The sequence below is a fragment of the Dicentrarchus labrax genome, unplaced genomic scaffold (genome assembly GCF_905237075.1).
Source record: "Dicentrarchus labrax unplaced genomic scaffold, dlabrax2021, whole genome shotgun sequence".
Classification (NCBI taxonomy): domain Eukaryota; kingdom Metazoa; phylum Chordata; class Actinopteri; family Moronidae; genus Dicentrarchus; species Dicentrarchus labrax.
Genome location: NW_026136709.1, coordinates 14,491,780 through 14,509,114, shown reverse-complemented (window position 1 = coordinate 14,509,114; position 17,335 = coordinate 14,491,780). Strand labels below are relative to the sequence as shown.

At 39.9% G+C, this 17,335-nt stretch overlaps 2 protein-coding genes across 4 annotated transcripts in view; one reads left to right on the top strand and one right to left on the bottom strand.

The window, feature by feature from the left end:
• The first annotated feature begins 420 nt into the window (after nucleotides 1-420).
• Nucleotides 421-16,515, top strand: plcd1a (phospholipase C, delta 1a). Of its 2 annotated transcripts, none has more exons than XM_051410796.1 (15): nucleotides 421-670; nucleotides 4,423-4,581; nucleotides 10,086-10,314; nucleotides 10,475-10,604; nucleotides 10,748-10,976; nucleotides 11,158-11,359; nucleotides 11,977-12,121; nucleotides 12,252-12,404; nucleotides 13,438-13,587; nucleotides 13,688-13,844; nucleotides 13,942-14,058; nucleotides 14,178-14,356; nucleotides 14,602-14,737; nucleotides 14,903-15,052; nucleotides 15,410-16,515. In XM_051410796.1, the coding sequence occupies exons 1-15, from the start codon at nucleotides 640-642 to the stop codon at nucleotides 15,499-15,501; spliced, it is 2,259 nt and encodes a 752-aa protein (XP_051266756.1). In that variant the 5' UTR covers nucleotides 421-639; the 3' UTR covers nucleotides 15,502-16,515. The 2 variants fall into 2 exon arrangements, with proteins under 2 accessions (XP_051266756.1, XP_051266755.1); XM_051410795.1 differs by lacking the exon at nucleotides 421-670 and adding an exon at nucleotides 1,938-2,151.
• Nucleotides 16,510-17,335, bottom strand: part of vill (villin-like) — a 13,380-nt gene continuing 12,554 nt past the window's right edge. For both annotated transcript variants that reach the window (XM_051410793.1, XM_051410794.1), the window contains one exon: nucleotides 16,510-17,007. In XM_051410793.1, the coding sequence (XP_051266753.1) occupies nucleotides 16,894-17,007 (114 nt within the window). In that variant the 3' untranslated portion in view covers nucleotides 16,510-16,893. The remainder of the gene's footprint in view (nucleotides 17,008-17,335) is intronic.

Below are 17,335 nucleotides of genomic sequence, written 5' to 3'. Positions count from 1 at the left end.
ATTACAATAGGGATGACTGCAGATTATGGTGTGATGTGCAGTGGTGATACTCCCAACATTAACTGTACAGTGTAATAAGATAGAGGGGAGAGGCAAGAACACACCTCAGACTATAAATGCCAGGTCTGTACCAGCCAAGGGCAACACCCTGAGTAAATCAAATCAGCCTCAAGGTGTCATAATGCCACAGAAGAAAAAAATAGAAATCAGGACACTGAGTAAATGCACACAGCAAAAGGCTCCATATAACATTATCTTATCAAGGTTTACATTAGACCTTGTGCAAGCGAATATTTTCAGCCTATGTGGGTAGAATTCCTCGAAAAGGTGCAGTTTCCATTGGCAGGGAGCTGAATGAGAAGTCATAACAGCAAACACAGTGTTGTACTTGTCAGACCGGTGTTGCAGTGGGTGTGGACTGAGGGCGAATCAGAGCCTGATGGGCTGGCATTAACTGCGCACTGTGTGTGTCGGCTCAGAGAGGGGGGCACAGATTGGATTTTTTTCCCCCTTAAACAGGACAAGCAGACAAGTTTTTTTTATGGTTGTGATAACTCCTTACGTATAGTCGACACTATCTCGGAGGAGAAAAGAGGACTTTAGTCCGGTGCATGGTGGTTTATTTTGGCTGGAATCACAATGGAGTCAAATGGCACAGCTGGGAACGATGGTGAGTTGGTGTGTGGTGGCGCACAGATTAACTACCTTTTTATTACTCCAAGGGTCTCACCTGTTCAAGAGAGGAGTGGATAATATTCAGATTTTTTTTTTTTCTTATACGTTAGCATTTTTTACATGTTTTAGGTTTATATTATAAAACTGTGTCAAAGAGAAACCGAGACGTTTTTAAAAGGGTAAAATCAAAAAAATGCAAATAGCCAGTGTTGGGCAGTAACTCATTATTAGTAATAATATTACCTTTCCCAGTAACTAGCTTGTAGTTTAATTAATTACTAATAATTTTTTTTAAATAGTCTATAGGCCTATATATTTTCAGCATTAGCCTACTTTTGTTGTCACCACCTATTAATTTGAAATCCAATCACATCCTTGGATCCATTTTTCTAATCGTGGAGGGAACTATCATAAAAGATCGAAACCTCTTATATTCAGCAGCTAAAAATATTCCTTTAATACTTTGATTTTAACAAACAAAACTGGGTTTTAATCGTCGTAAATCTGAATTTTGGGGAGAAGAGACACAATCACCACTTTAATTGGGAGTGGTAGAAAAGTAATATAACTAATATTCCAACTAATTGATGTTGGCAGGGAGTAAAGTAAAGTAATAATATTGCTTTTCAACGTAGTAATGAGTAATAGGTTACACTTATTGAGTAACTAGTATCCTCCACAGGGTTGCGGCAGTGGTTTGGTTGCCATGACAATATCACGTTTCACAAAGTAGGAGACAACAACAGATACTAACGGGACAAGTACACTACTGTGTTTCTACCATCAAACACATTTTAACTGAGATTCAAATATTTTAAATTTAAAAAAAAAAAAAAAAAGGTTTCCAGCCAGGTAGCCTGGGTTTCACTTCCATACATATCCACCGTGGGGTGGCGCTATTTCTCAGCTCATTGAGGATTCAACAACATGACAGGATTGGTATTCGAGACTCTGTAGTGTTTGGAATAAGATACAATAACCTGAAGTTTGCAGGGATAAAAGCCTAAACGTGATACTCATTTAAAGGTCATCATGGGACCTTTTCTTCTCTTAAATCAATGGGGGGAATCCCCCTCTGGGCATGAGATTTGCTGCACGCTCATTTCTGCAAAGTTTGACATGTTTTTCTCAAATTCCTGAGCCAATCAGAGGCATTAACTTTAACACCAATCGGGTTTAACACAGAACTCCTACACAGACCGTCCCCCCCACTCAGGTGTATAAAGTCCCAGTCCTGGCTGCAGCTGTGGACAGACACCGCTATAGATGTGTTTAGACCCGCCTTTGAGGGGGGGACTACGTGGTGACTGGCTCTCCTCCACAAGCGAGCACAGATTAAACAGCGACTGGATATTGATTTGTTTTATCATTCCACAATGTCTTGTTTACATAAACGTCCGAAAAGGACCCTTTCGCAGGAAGAGGCTTTCCAGGAACAGGTGAAAAAAGTTGCAAAGGAAAATGGAAAACGCCTAGGTAAGTCTCTCTCTCCCCCCCAAAAAAGGAGCCAAGTGCGCGCGCAGTGGTTATTTTGCCATTACGCACACGCGCACTCACACACATGTACACAATGTTTTCATAGCTTGGATTAAGGTAGATCCTACTCTTGTCAACGTAAATGACTGATCATGTAACGTCGCAGGGTAACTCGTGTGTTTGTGTTGCTGGGAGGTAACTAATGTGTAGTGCGGTAAAGACGCTGTTTGAAGGGTTGCCTGGAGCGGTGCATTCTTTATTCGTGCCACGATGACAAGAGGAGATAGTAAAGAAAATGAAATGTCCTCACAAAACAAACAAACACAGGAAAGCGTTTAAACCTTAAAAAGAGCTTAATGAACAGACGGGGAAGTCCTCTGTTGGGTCTCTCTGTGCCTCCTGTTTCTCATTTTGTGTCATTTAACTGCAGTAGTGTGTAGCAGCAGAGTTTCAGGATTTATTAGTCATTTTGAAAGAAATGACAGCACAGGAATGCAAAGGAAACTGTTAGTAAAGCTCTCCAGAGCAAATGATACATGACTCTAGTCACCGAATTTGGCTGTAACATGTCAAAGCATGAGGGAAATACAAGATATTATTTAATGCAGTAACAACCTGTTGCATCTTTTACCTGTTTATCTTTCTTTTATTAAACATTCACACACACACACACACTCACACACTTTTGGAGCTTCTGTCTTGTATAAAAGTTTCCTCAAATCTCAAACCACAGTTGTTTTCTTATTGGAAAAACAAAACGTGTTATTTTGTACCCAAAGAAAGGTCACAAACCCCCACTCAGGTTGTGTGTGAACCCTTATTAGTAAATGCCCTAGAGCTATCACTCCCTGTTATTTCACCTTAATTCTTCCAGTCTTCTTGCCCTAGCTTGCCTCGCAGGGTGTAGGCAGTCAGTAGGTTGGAGATCATAGCTTCTTAAACCTGGAAATGATTACTCTGCAAAAAAAAAAAGCGGAAAAGAAATCTCATATGCTCACAAACACCCGTCATATGTAGAGTATGACTCACTTTGGTGATCTGGGGGAAGTGTTATAATTTAGAATTTAGAGGCATGTTTTGTTTCTGTTCTCTTTTAATAACATAAATTCGGCACGTGCACCTCTTCTTCTTCACGGTTAAGTGGATTACACAGGAAAAAAGGGAGACAAACAAGTAGAAGCTGAAGGAGTTCTGCCCCCTCAAGGGGCTGAGCAGAGGCGGCGTCAAAGCTCTCGAGCCAGCCTGCCGGCGCCGAGGCCGAACGCTCATAAACAGCCTCTGTGAGTTTGGGGGAAAAAATGTCTGTAATGTTGTGGTCCTGCCCACGACCCTGACACAGTCCCAGCTGAGTTGTAGTGAACGTTGCTATCCTCAAATGCCCTGTTTACTCAGAGGAACATATACAGATATTTTTTTTCTTTTGCTTTATATTACATTTAACAACCATTTTAAGCCCGTGTGATCCAAAAAGCTGCAAGCAGACTTCAGCCCCACCCAAAACACTGGCTGACAAACACCAACATTACCTCACATCTGCACCGATGGAAAACAAATAAACCACGTTGTCCTGTGAGCTTGTTTGTGGCTTGGTGTTGTACATGAATTGTGAATCATTCTTTTAGTTGATGTCACACACCCTTCCCAGAAAGCCATAACCAGCAAATGACTTCACCTGAATGATAAGCCACTGGCGCTGCTCCTGTGTTGTGAAATGCTGTATGAAACACTACACTGTCCACTTCAGAGAGCGCGTTTAGTTTGACAAGGTCTTATCAGCTGACTGTGCTCACATTTCTGTCATCAAACCACAAGGGCCTTTTCAAACTAAAGTAATAGTAATAAAAAAGAAATCAGACATGTTTTGATATAATTATGATGTCCAGAAACTTTTATAAAGATTTTATAAAGGGACATACAGTGTACGCTTAAAGGGCCACACCACTGATTTGACACATTAAGATTTTACTGGAGGAGTGCTAGCCAGTGAAGAGAGATGATTCACCAGTTCTCTAAATCTAAATCTTGAAATAAAGCCCCTCTTAATGTTCTCCCTCCCTCCTGTAAGGATTTAATTTAATTTAACATTCTTTTTTAATGGGAGTACAATACAAACCCACAGGAGAATCCTTCTAAGCAAATGAAATCAGAAGTGTATTGGAAACTTACTAATACTTACTGAACTATTTCCCCTTTGGAACAATGTCATAATCGCACATTATAACATTAAAGGTCATCTAAATGTAGAATTAATTGTGTATGACCTCTCTCCAGGTTTGGAGGGCGATGCAGATCTGCAGTTCTTGCTGGTCGGCGGGGAGCTGGTCAAGATTCGCTCGAGCTCCTGGAAGAAGAACCGCTTCTTCAAGCTGCAGGAAGACTGCAAAACATTTTGGCATGAATCCCACAAAACATTCAGGCGAAACCAGACCTGTGAGTGTCATCATCTTCATCTGTGTTTTTGTGTAATTCTGTTATTTGTGTGCGAGCGACGTGGGGTTTAGTTTTACATAATGCACAAAAAGAGGAGAAGCTCTAAAGAACTAAAATCCCTCAGAGTTCTGCAAGTTATTTTACTTGGGCTGTTTCATCTCACTGTCTTCTTCGGCTATTATTCTGTCAACTCAGAGTTCTCCTTTCAGATCTCAACAATAGCTTTACAATGCACGCACACAAACACACCCTTCAAATCCCACTAGTGCTCCAGAATATGCGAGAAGTGGTGGTGAGATGGAAACAACTCACACAGACACTGCAGCCAAAGACAGACTGGAAAATACTAGTGTGAATCCTGACCGTATGTTTGTCCATGTGTGTCTGAGAGAGATTATTTTCCTCTGATTCCTGGGTTCAGTGGTTCACTGTCATAGTGTGAATGTATGTTGTCTAAGTCCTCTGAGCCACTGGTAGTGCTGATCTATCTTCCATCCCAGCAGCAGCTGTTGCTACTGGGCCTGATAACCTCTGCCTCGAGCCTGAGCCTTGAACAAACACTAAAAGACAGAGCAGGCCACCTTATAGTCCCCATACAGACACATTAGATACACATACAGAGGTGATACAGACAGATGCAGTTGTGTGAATGGTCATGTGTCAAAGCTGTTTTTTCAACTTGACCAAACTCGCTTAGAGATGGGCTTTTTGATTCCCAGGCATTTCCTTGTTTACGGAAGTAAGCTTACGTGTTTTATTGCTTCCTGTGGGCTTTAGCAATCCACAATTACCAATCAGCTCTAAAGTGCTTTCACATAAGGTGAGAGTGTGGGAGGAGAGCACGTATTGTTTTCTAAGCACTTTTTGTATGAGATTCATCTGCTGCAATAGATTTAGCTTTCTGTCAGTCCAGTAATATATGGTCACCCTGTTCCTCCAGATTGCATGTCTCTGTCCGTGCTGGAAGAGGGATCTGTCCTGTCTTACTCTTGATGAGGTTTCTCCATTTTTCCTCGGAATTGAGGATCTGGGAAAAGAGGTTGTTATATGTTGTTCATAATAGACCTCTAAGACAAATATAAAGAGTAATTGTGGGGAATGTAAATAAAACTCACTCATCTTACCTTGACTTGAGGTTTGTATTAATGCCACTTTTGGTATCAAAACTAAAAAAGTGAAAGTACTATTACATACCGCAGTCTGAGGAATATGAATCTTAACGGGTTCAGTATTTTTTAAATGGAAAATGGATCAAATGGCACTGTGTATCTGAAAGCGATCGCTTGTATTGACAAACCCCTTAATAATTACCACCCGACTCTGCCGTTCCCTTTAGCTATACATAGTGTTTTAGCGTCTTACAGCTAATTGTTTTGTTTTTTTCATTTGTTGTTTTCGGCTGCAGCAGAGAACCCGCTGTACTCTACGTACTCAGAACTAAACCACTGACAGAAAAGGATAGTGACACAACTCCAAATACATTTTTTGTCATAATATAAATATGCTACTGATTGTTAACATGTTTTCGATTTAAGAGGTTATAATATGCTTATTATTAACTGCTCAATGTATCAGTGTCGAATATAGAAAGAAGTTTGTCTGAATAAACTACAGTAACTTTTTGACTCTTGATTTTGGCCGGTACTAAAATCGTACTGGGATGTAGGATATAATGCCTATAAATCATCCACACTCTCTACTCTGGATCACTTCTTTATTGGTCTGTCTTTTTTCCCACACTCAATGACAGTCATTTGCTTTGATAACATTCACAGACACACACACATACACACACACACACACACACACATACACACACACACACAGATACATATGCACATACACACTGTCAGGTTAGGGTTGTATAAGGTAGATGTCAGTGAGACTTTGCATTCCTCTATAAAAATGAAAAAAAAAGAAATATTTCATGATCATATTACTGTCAGTCTGCAATTTGTCGCAGAAATAAAGGGGACTCTTTAATAAAACAGTAGTCCAGCAGTAATAATATTTGCAGATTTATCAGATCATAATTTGACTAAACACTTTTCACCTCAACATCTAGCAGATAGGGTAAGTAGGTGGTTATAGTCTTGCGTGCCATTCCACAGAATTAATTTTGTATATCATTCCTGTTTATTTCCCAATTTCCCTCAATTTAAATAATAATAACCCTTAGGTCAAGTTTACACTCAGACATGGCTAACTAACACTCCACCTCACTGGGGGACACCTTCATCTCTGCTAAATGTTTTCTTCACTTTGAAGAGAAGAGCTTTAGAAATAGCCGCATGAACTTTGTCGGGACTGCCACAATAATCTCATTGTGTGAAATCTCATCTGGTATTTAAGCAATGCCAGCGTGACACGGATGACATGACTTGGACATTGTGGTTAGGCTCTCCAGATGGCATTCTCTGAAAATGATCCAAATTCACAACCCTAAACTCCTCTACAGACGTCTGTTTTGCTGGGGATAATGTGCATGCACAGATTAAACAGACAGTCCTCTTCTGGTGAGTGCCTCCAAGGTATTTTGTTCATCCAGCAGTCAGCTGAAGGTATACAACCAAGCCTTGGGTGTGTTTCACCACACCGCCCCCTCATTGTTGTGTTTTTCTCTTCAAGTAGTCCGACCTTTAACTTCATCCTGCCCCTAGATAGACTCCGATCCTCACAGAAACAATGGTCGCTCTTCATTAGACTCGCCAACCCTGCGATGTAAAGGGTAGAAACACTGTGATTGTAACCCAGCTGCAACATATGGCCTCTTAGCTAAGCCTGTGTTCTTTGGGTTTTGTTACAAGGGTGGTTGTTGCCATTACATCATGCATGGTCCTGCATGCTCTTCCGTACATTAAGCTGCTCAACAACAGAGCTGTCCCCAAACCTATGGGTAAAAACAGGCTGTGTGTGCGGACCTTGGCAGTATGTGGGTGTCTAACAACATGTTTTTTGTCCTAGAAATGTCCATCATAGTAATTTTTGAGTGCATGTGTTGCCCATGTGTAAGGCAAGGAGATCAAGGGAGGCCAGATTCCATCAAACTGTTGTTAAGTGCAGTAATCAAATCTCCATGGAATGTGTTTGGGTTGTTCAGCAGATGTCTGAGAGATCGTCTCTTAGACAGTCTCAGAGGGCTCTTAAAACTAAACTAACTATGTGGAGTTGCTCAGTTCAGTTTTTTGGTAAATAAGGATCAGGATCAACCTACTGTTGTTATACACAGCATGTTTGGTAGCTATTAGATAGTTAGTAAGTTCAAGTACAAGTTCATATCCCACTGTTACGACACGGCTCGATTTGGAGAGCAGTAACATACAATTGGAATTGGAGAAGAGATGGAATGAGACAATTGACAGGTTCAAGTTCTAATCAGGTATTTAATTAACTATGGAGAGTGTGTTTGCACAATGAAATATAACAAAAGAGAGGCTATACTGGTGCTGACAAATAACTAGTACACAAAATGAAAATGACTGAATCACACTAAAGAACAAAAAGAGATCAGCACCCATAAGCTTACAAACTAGTAAACAAAAAACAAACTAGCAGTTATTGAGCAACTTAAAAGGTCACAAAAGATTACAAAGGCACTGGCTGAATCCACTCAGATAACAGCCAGGCAATACTAGAAAGTACAGACACTCTAAACTAACACAATGGTGTGCAACCAACAGCGAGGCGAACTGATCACTAGTTCACAGCCGCCCTGAACTGTGGACACACAAGCTATTTAAGTGCAGTTGGGGTTGATTGAAGACTCCTGATTGGTAGCTTCAGTGGAATCGCAGCCACACCAATCACAGATGCCAGGGGACAGCAACCAGGAAGTAGGCGGTCTCTGCTCCAGAAGGACCAATCCTCAACAGGGAATCACACATGAAACACCACAATGAATATACACTAAATGACAGCCAGCGGCGGCCGTAACACCCACCATACAGCAAATCTCTGAAAGTTATTCTTAATTTCTGCATCACATAAGAGATTTTTTTGGAGCAAATTCGTCTTCTTTAGGATCCGTAATCTGGAAGGGAAATATTTGCATTTAGACTGTACAAAGTAAAGTTGCACTGATCAATATTTCTATATTAACAATGGATCAAGTGACTACATGTAATGTGAAGGGGGTCATTCATCGTGACAAACACTTAACTCTGCAGTTTCCCTGCAGCTCTACCAAGGGTTTTAGTGTCTTTTTGCTCTTTGTTTTGGTTTTATGGCTGACAGTTTTCCTGGTTTGGTTCACTCTCACTGCTCTAATGAACATTATTTCCAGCAGAAGACTGCTATTTAAATGGAAAAACTAATAAAGCCACTACTACACTAACTATCCCCAAATCCTATAACAAAGTACTGAAGATTGTGGTTCATTTAGTAGCTAAAGATCCCTCAGGAGCTGTTGGAGACAAAAACACTTACTAGAAGTAGAATGAAAATTGGGCTTAAATTCATTAGGTGGTTAAAAACATCCATTCGAGTGAAAAAATGTCTGCGGTCGTATTAATATGGAGCCTTTTTAATTAGTTGTTACTGCTTTAAAATAAGCTTATTTGGGGTCATACACAGAAGGTTAGACTGCACCATTGTCCAAACCTTTGGTGTGCTTGAAGGCTGTTGCTGAAGAGTTGTGTTTTTATCTGTCGCATTGTGCCTTGTAAGTAAAGGCCACAGAAATGAGCTCCCACACAGAAATAAACGCCTTCCTGTAGATAAGATGTTAAAACAGTTTCTGGTGCTCTGCGTTGTTGTGCCCATCAGGACAAAAAGGTCTGCAGCCACAAGATACTGACTTGTCTAAGGAAGGATTATCAAGTTTTTACTTCAAGGTGCCAACTGTCACTGCCAGCAACTTCATGGTTGTGGCCAAATATCACACTATATATGGTTCTAATAAAACCAGGAAAACCACAAAAACAGTCATTCTGAATGCTGATACAATAGGCAATTGATAAAAAAAACATAGTAGAATACAACATTTCTTTAATAGATTTTGTTTTGTATTGAGCTACATTTGTGCAAATTAAAGGCTGAATAAAGGACAATTAAATAAAGTTCAGTATGTTTTGGACTGATACATTGCTAATGAGTGTTTCTCAAAAATGGAAATATATTAATGTAGTATTATACGTATGTTTATAATGTAATATCAAACATATTATATTTTGTGGATAAATTAGACGTTAATTTGATTTTGTTTGTAATCCAGACTGGGAGTTTCCACCATTGAATAATTCATTTGTGAAAGATAGAGAAGACTTGAAATCCTGAGGGGATGAAGGATGTCAAACTCAATTTAACTCAATGTTTAAATTATCTGAATATTGTCTTTGGCAACTACAGCATGTTGAAGTACTGTTTAGACTTGTTTAGGCTTCACTCTGAGTGTATTTAATGGTTGGAGGGCTTAAATATGCAAACTCCAGTTATTTTCAAACCAACGCTTGGTGACGCGTCAAGAGCCAGAATTTCTAACAAACCCCTTTCCTCTCTCCATACAGTCTCCATTGATGACATTGATTCAGTGCGCAGGGGCCGTCAGTCTGAGGGACTTAATAAACACACCGAGCCCACCGTTGAAGAGAAGTGCTTCTCCATCATCTTCAAGGGCCGCAAAAAAAATCTCGACCTGATGGCAGCCAGTGGGGGGGAGGCGAAACAGTGGGTCAATGGCTTGGAGAAGATCATCAGCAATATGCGCAACCTCAGCCCCCAGCAGAAGAGTGAGCAGTATCCTTTACAAAGTCTGTTATTGGGAAATGTGCATACATATTACTAAGTGCTTTGTTGTTTTGTACTTTATTGCAATATGTTTGTGAAATCTGTGGTTAAGTTGTGTAATTGAGCATGTAGAATATGCGTAAACCAAATCCTTACATCTAAATGCCAGCTGGATCATTAATTGCATGCGGAAAGCAGACAAAAATGGGGACGACAAGATGACTCTGAAGGAGGTGAAGCACTTCCTGCGACAGATCAATGTTGAAGTGGACGACACTTACGCAGAGGAAATTTTCAAGGTGAGTCTCTCAGAAAATTCAATAATGAGCCATTGTATCATTTAAGATCAATGTATTGTTCATTAAATGCATAGTAATGCATTAGATTTAAAATCTAGTTTGTCTGGTTGATGGATTGTCTCATCATGTCTCATGTTGCATAGAAAAGTGACAAGTCCAATTCAGGCACCTTGGAGGGTTCAGAGATCAAGGATTTCTACAACCTGCTGACGCACCGCGAGGAAGTAGATGTGATTTTTGCGAAATACGCTAAAACAGAGGGTCAGATGAGTGTCAGAGATCTACAGACCTTCCTGTTGAATGAGCAAAGAGAACCGGCAACCATAGAGGACGCTCAAAAGCTGATTGAAAAATACGAGTTGGATGAGAAAGGTAGGTTATCTCGGAAACAGAATCATTCATCTTTTCGGGTTTTATGCAACACTACACAGTATTGCTAGCTGGTGTGCAGAACATTTATGTCCATGTTAAATTATTATGTTCTATGTTGACCTTATTCTGTAGTTCACCTTCCACATATCATATCATATTGTGTCTGTTGTCTGTCCACTAGCAAAGCAGAATAAGCGAATGAGCAAAGATGGCTTCCTGATGTACCTGCACCAGGAGGATGGCTCCATCCTCAACCCGGCCCATAAACACGTGTACCAGGACATGCACCAGCCCCTCAACCATTACTACATCTCCTCATCACACAACACATACCTGATGGAGGACCAATTAAAAGGACCCAGCAGCACAGAAGCCTACATAAAGTAACTACTTTTACCAACATACTAATATAAACAGCTTTACACCATCATGCCAATTGTATTATTTTTTCTTAAATGTAGTATTTGCTCGTGTCCTGTTGTGCTTATGTTGGACAGACAGATCATCCATTTCCACCTGAACTAAACCTGGGAACTAAATCAGCAAATAAAAGTATTTTCTTATTCACCTTTTTCATAGATAAACACGAAATCATTGTGTTAATCTTTGTAATTTACTATGGCGTAACTGTATACGTCTTTCTGTTTCTTTTTATGTACATATCTTCAATGAAATTAGCAGCAAATAAAATTGTCCCCTATTGTCTGGGCTCTTCATGGTAGTAAGTTAGTTAGCTTCATAATTTTGTTTAAACAGCAGTAGTATTACAAAAAAAAGTCCAATCCCAAATTCTAATATTTATACTAGCGACAACCGGTGTCTGGTGATTCTGAAGTGTATCACTGTGGTCACAAAAAGTGCTACCTCAGGAGCAGTGACTCTTTAAGGGACAGGTAGTGTGGGAAGTTAAGTTCCTGGAAACATTTATGTGCTGTTAAAGAGGACATGAGTGATTCTGGTATTGTGTAGCTTTTCATGAAGGTTTTTTCTGACCTTGCAGAGCACTGATGAAGAGCTGTCGCTGTGTGGAACTGGACTGTTGGGATGGAGCTAATGGGGAGCCTGTTATATTCCACGGCCACACACTCACATCCAAAGTGATCTTCAGAGACGTCATCAAAGCCATCAAAGACTACGCCTTCAAAGTATGTGGGATATATTACTCGTGGGAGCAGATCTATCATTTAGTTTCCATTCCTATTGTTATCATTCAGACAATTAAGGAGAGGCTGAGCTTCTCCTTCTCTGAATGATTGTTTCCTTTTGTTTTTCCAGACATCTGAGTACCCAGTGATCCTGTCCTTGGAGAACCACTGCACCTTGGACCAACAGAAGCTCATGGCCCATCATTTGATCTCCATCCTGGGTGATGCTTTGGTCACGAAGCCTCTGGGCAACAAAATGCCCACCAACTTCCCCTCACCAGAGGTGTGTGTGTGGCCTTTAACCTCAGCTCTCTGATTCATACTACATACCAGTCTTTAGAGCCTTGCTGTAACTGCCCTCCCAGATTAAACACACCTTAAAATTCCAAGTTAATAAATCACTCTGCCAATTTCTGTCCGTTTCCTGTTTACTGACTTGAGTATTAGATTTGTCTGGGAAAGGAAGCTGATGAGATTAAAGTAACACCCCTCCTCATTATGTGAGCACCAAACAAACCACTACCACATAATCAAAACAGCATCAATTTCAAGCCTCTGCTCCTCCTCCATGTGTAGATCATGTTGGCACACAGGAGTTTTGCATTTTATTAGCCTGAGCACTTAGACAGAAGTTGTTAATTAACTTTTGTTACAAGATCTGACTTGGCAGTGTGTGAGAGAACATGTTGTTTGATAAGCAAAGTTGTGGCCAGTGGAATTTCATTTGAGTGTGAACAGAGGTTAGTGTTTGCACCCGCAAAAATTTGCAAGGAATCCACATAGTTTACATTATATTAAAGTATTTTTTGTTCCACAAACTGGTTGCACTTTACACTTTACCTCACCTACCTTTCAGATATTTTCATCTCTCTTCAAATATCCTTTTGGCCTGTTTTTGCATTTCTTTTCATTCTTATGTGTTCCTTTATTCTCTTTTCCATCTTCCTCATTTCTCCCCATATCTTTACCCCTTTAAACCTTATATCTTTGTCAGTAAGAAATGTTAGCACCTCAAATCATCTTTCAGTGACATTCCGGAGCCCTGTTCAAATGTAGCACCCATGGGATGAATGCCTGTGGCATTGTCAGCCTCAAATGAAATTTAAAATTATGCATTACGCAACATTTTCCTCTCTGTCATTGGCTGTCGAGAGGGGGTGACTAGCATTAACCAGTAACACATGCTTTTTGCTATTGAGCAATAAGAATATGACTCCCTGCATTCAGCAATTACGTGCCACATTACTGCACAGTGTGTATCATGAGTTCATTGTTTATAAATTGTATAAAGAGACGTTTTGTCTGTTTCTGTGCAGGAACTGAAGGGCAAGTTCCTCATCAAGGGAAAGCGATTGAACAAACTGGAGGCTTTCTTCAACAACAACAACACCGTAGAGGAAGACACTGTGTCTGAGGATGATGAGGCTGCAGATTGTAAGGAGAATGGCCAAAAAGCCAAACCAAAGGTGTGACAAGTGCTTATTACTCATCTGTAATATATTTTATTTTACATACTGTCTTCGAATGAGCAGAACAAAACTGATCCACTATCCCATCTCCTTTTAGAAATCAAAAATCAAACTTGCCAAACAGCTCTCAGACATCGTCATCTACTGCAAGAGCGTCCATTTTAATGGCTTTGAACACGCCAAGGAAAACCAGGAATTCTATGAGATGTCGTCCCTCAAGGAGAGTAAAGCTTTCAACCTGGCTGAGACTTCAGGTAAACACCACATTTTACTAATCTGACTGACAAACTATGGGATGTTTATGGAAAGTGTGTTAAAGCATCAGTGTTTTAATGTGTTCTCATTCTGTAGCTACTGCCTTCACCCATCACAACATGGACAAACTCAGTCGGATCTACCCAGCTGGCACCAGAACGGACTCCTCCAACTATAATCCGGTGCCTATGTGGAACGTTGGCTGCCAGATAGGTACACTCACATTAGTACCTGCAGAAATCCAGCCAGAAGCACCCAGTCATATATGAAGTGTTATTGTTATATTTAGAGTAATGGTTTCACTTTCTTCTCTTTCTGGTTTGGTTTTTTAGTGGCACTGAACTTCCAGACTGCCTGCAAGGAGATGGATCTGAACCAGGGTCGGTTTCTGCCAAACGGTTTTTGTGGCTACATCCTGAAACCTGAATTTCAGAGAAACCTGTCCTCTCAGTTTGATCCCAACGCACTAACCAATGGGCCCTGGCTAAAGAGGAAGACCTTTCATGTCATGGTGAGATTTATTAGATGTTGAACCTGAAAGAAGGTGCTCCGCTTCTGTTTACATCCGTAAGCTTCATGTGTATCCCCGAGTTCTAACAAATATAAGCAAAGGTCAAATTCTTTTGAAAACCAATTTGAATTTGTATTTTAAATATTTACCAGTTACTCTTGTAGGCATAATTCTGTTTTTTTTCCCCCCATATTTGTTTTGTCACATTTTTTTGTGTTTGTGTTTCGTGTGTCCCAATACAAAAGGTGATCTCAGCTCAACAGTTACCTAAAATCAACAAAGACAAACACAAATCCATCGTTGACCCTCTGGTGAGAGTGGAGATCCACGGTGTCCCGGGAGACATTGACAGCCAGGAGACACGCCACATTGACAACAATGGTGAGCATAACACACATAAACATACACAGACGTGCAAACACTGAATTCTACCATACATCCTTTTTTTATCGGAGCAAATGTCACACACTGTGGCAGCAAACTTATATTATATATATATACGGTATTATTAATGAGTTGCACCAACTGAACAATCCATCCCTGCAGGGTTCAACCCAATGTGGAATCAGAGGTTCGAGTTTGAAATCCACGTCCCAGAGCTGGTCATGGTGCGATTTGTGGTGGAGGACTATGACTCAACATCCCAAAATGATCACATCGGGCAGTATTGTCTACCGCTCACCAGTGTACAGAACGGTAAGACAGTGCAGCTCAAACAGACCTGGAGAAAGCCTGAGATGTTAGCTGCTCTAGTGTGCTGAGGTGTTGAACTAAGAGCTGAGATGTTGATCGGTGAATTATCACGTCACACAGAGACGTTTACGTTTGTAATAATTATGCAAGACAAGATAAGCAGCACCATCTGGTTTTAATATTCACCTGCAACTTTGGCTTTCGTCATTGTGAAGCCTTAACACTCAATCATATTCTTCAAAATGCCTTTAACAGCAGCAACTTTATCAAAATTATATGACTAATGTTTTTCTGTCTGCATATGAAGTATGAAGTGGTTATGACTTGCTGACGAAGCTAAAACTTCCTTTTTTTTTTCAGGATATCGCCACATCCCACTGCTCACCAAGCGAGGAGACGTCATCACATCAGCCGGACTGTTTGTGCATCTCATGCTCATCGATGCCCAGTAGGCCCGTGTTTGGAAAACCCTCAATGCCAGCAGCAGCATTTCTTTTTTTGGGGAAAACGCTAAAGGAATTTGTCCAGTTTTAAAGCTAAATAGTATAACTCTGGTGAAATATATGACTTTTCATGGAAAAAAAAACATCTGCTGTGCCGCAGCCGCTGACTCACGATGTCTGTGTAACACTTTCCTGTCATTGTGTAATTTTAGCGTTTTAAAAAGGTTTGGTTGATAGCTCTTGTAATGGTAACCAAGCAAGAGTCAGTGAAAATGTGAATGAATGAGAAATAGTGGAAATAATTTAAAGAAAGTCATTAAACTGAAGGTGACATATTAGGGTGTGAGTACAGTAAATTATGTGAATTCCAGCTGAGGATATATTGGCTGTGTAATATCTAAATAATACTTTTATAGATTTCTGAAGGCTTTATATTTCCTTTCAGGTCAATACAAGTCATACTAACGCTCATGGAAACATTGTATTTATCAAGCAACTCAACAAGCACTCCGCTGGTTTAGTCTTTTATGTCTTTTCCAACTACAAAAAGCCTTGATTTAAGTTTTCTTAATGTTAATGCCATAATGATGATGGTCACTAGAACCTGTAGCAACAGTATGAATAGTGAACAGTGTGATATTAAAAGGAAAATGTTTTGCCCTTTAAGAGAGAGCCACATGTGTGTCTGTGTGTATGTGTCAAGACGACAGTGGACTGCTCCACAATGTTGTTTTTTTTATTTTTTTTAAACAAGACACTAAAATGCTTTATTACTTCCCTTTTGAATATCAAGAAATGAACTATATCATACATGAATCTGCTCTAAATATATTGAACAATAATTCACTTTTTCAATTATTTTGTGTCAGATCCTGATCTTTTAAATCATATTTTTATTTTTCATCATCCGATGTAGAACAGCAGTTGTTTCTGTGACTCATGACTGTCAGTGCTTTCTGTATGTCTTGTCTCATAATCCACATTTGCACTAGATCTCCAATTAAACCAAGTCCCAGATTGAAAGTTTTTGTGTGTTTATTCATAATATTAGTGATTCAGACATGGCAAATGACAATAACATTCGGAGAAAATTTGATCATGGTATGATCAGCATAAAACATTGAAAAATATAGATAAATATAAAGCATTTAACTAGAGTTCTTGAAATTTAATTCTTGTTTTTGTAATCTAATTCTAGTCAACATGTTTAATCACTAACTTGGTTCAAAATATTGTCAGAAAGTTAAAAAAAAAAAATTGGGTGAAATGATCAAAGCCTCTTCCCATCCTCTTTCTCAACAACAATTAAAATGTGGTTTGTTTGGTTTACAGATAAGTTTTCTTAGTATACAGTGAGACAAGTTTGACAACATTTAAGCATAATCCAACAGCAAACATTTCTCAGAAAAGTCCTGCCTTTTTCTTCAAGTCACTCTGCCTCCACTTTGGCAGCCGCCGGAAGTCTGAGCGACCTGTGCCGAGCAGGTTCTCAAAATCCACATCAGACAGGTAGTCCTGAAATCAGAGTGCAGAGGAGGACAGCAAACAGTTAGGCTGACCTCTACAGTACTCAATGTGTTATTACATTAGGATACGTTTATACCTACTAATTACAACATGATTATTACTGCCCACTGCACAGACATGGGAAAGGGCCCACCTATCCTTCTTACATAGGAGCAAGACACCCAGACTGAAAGAGACACAAAACAACTACAAAGTGTCTCTTTGTGGTTGTTTTACGTCTCCCAGAAACATGGTGTCTCCTTGTGGACATTTTGGGTTAATTTGAGTCTCTTTGTAGCCGTTATATATTGCTTTTAGGTGTTCTGCACATGTCTTT

Bases quoted from the DNA above. Each gene is read 5' to 3' on its own strand.
- plcd1a (XM_051410795.1), top strand. From the start codon at position 2,052: ATGTCTTGTTTACATAAACGTCCGAAAAGGACCCTTTCGCAGGAAGAG. The intron at 12,122-12,251 runs GTATGTGGGATA...TTGTTTTTCCAG, and splicing joins TCAAAGACTACGCCTTCAAA to ACATCTGAGTACCCAGTGAT. The intron at 14,357-14,601 runs GTGAGATTTATT...CCAATACAAAAG, and splicing joins GGAAGACCTTTCATGTCATG to GTGATCTCAGCTCAACAGTT.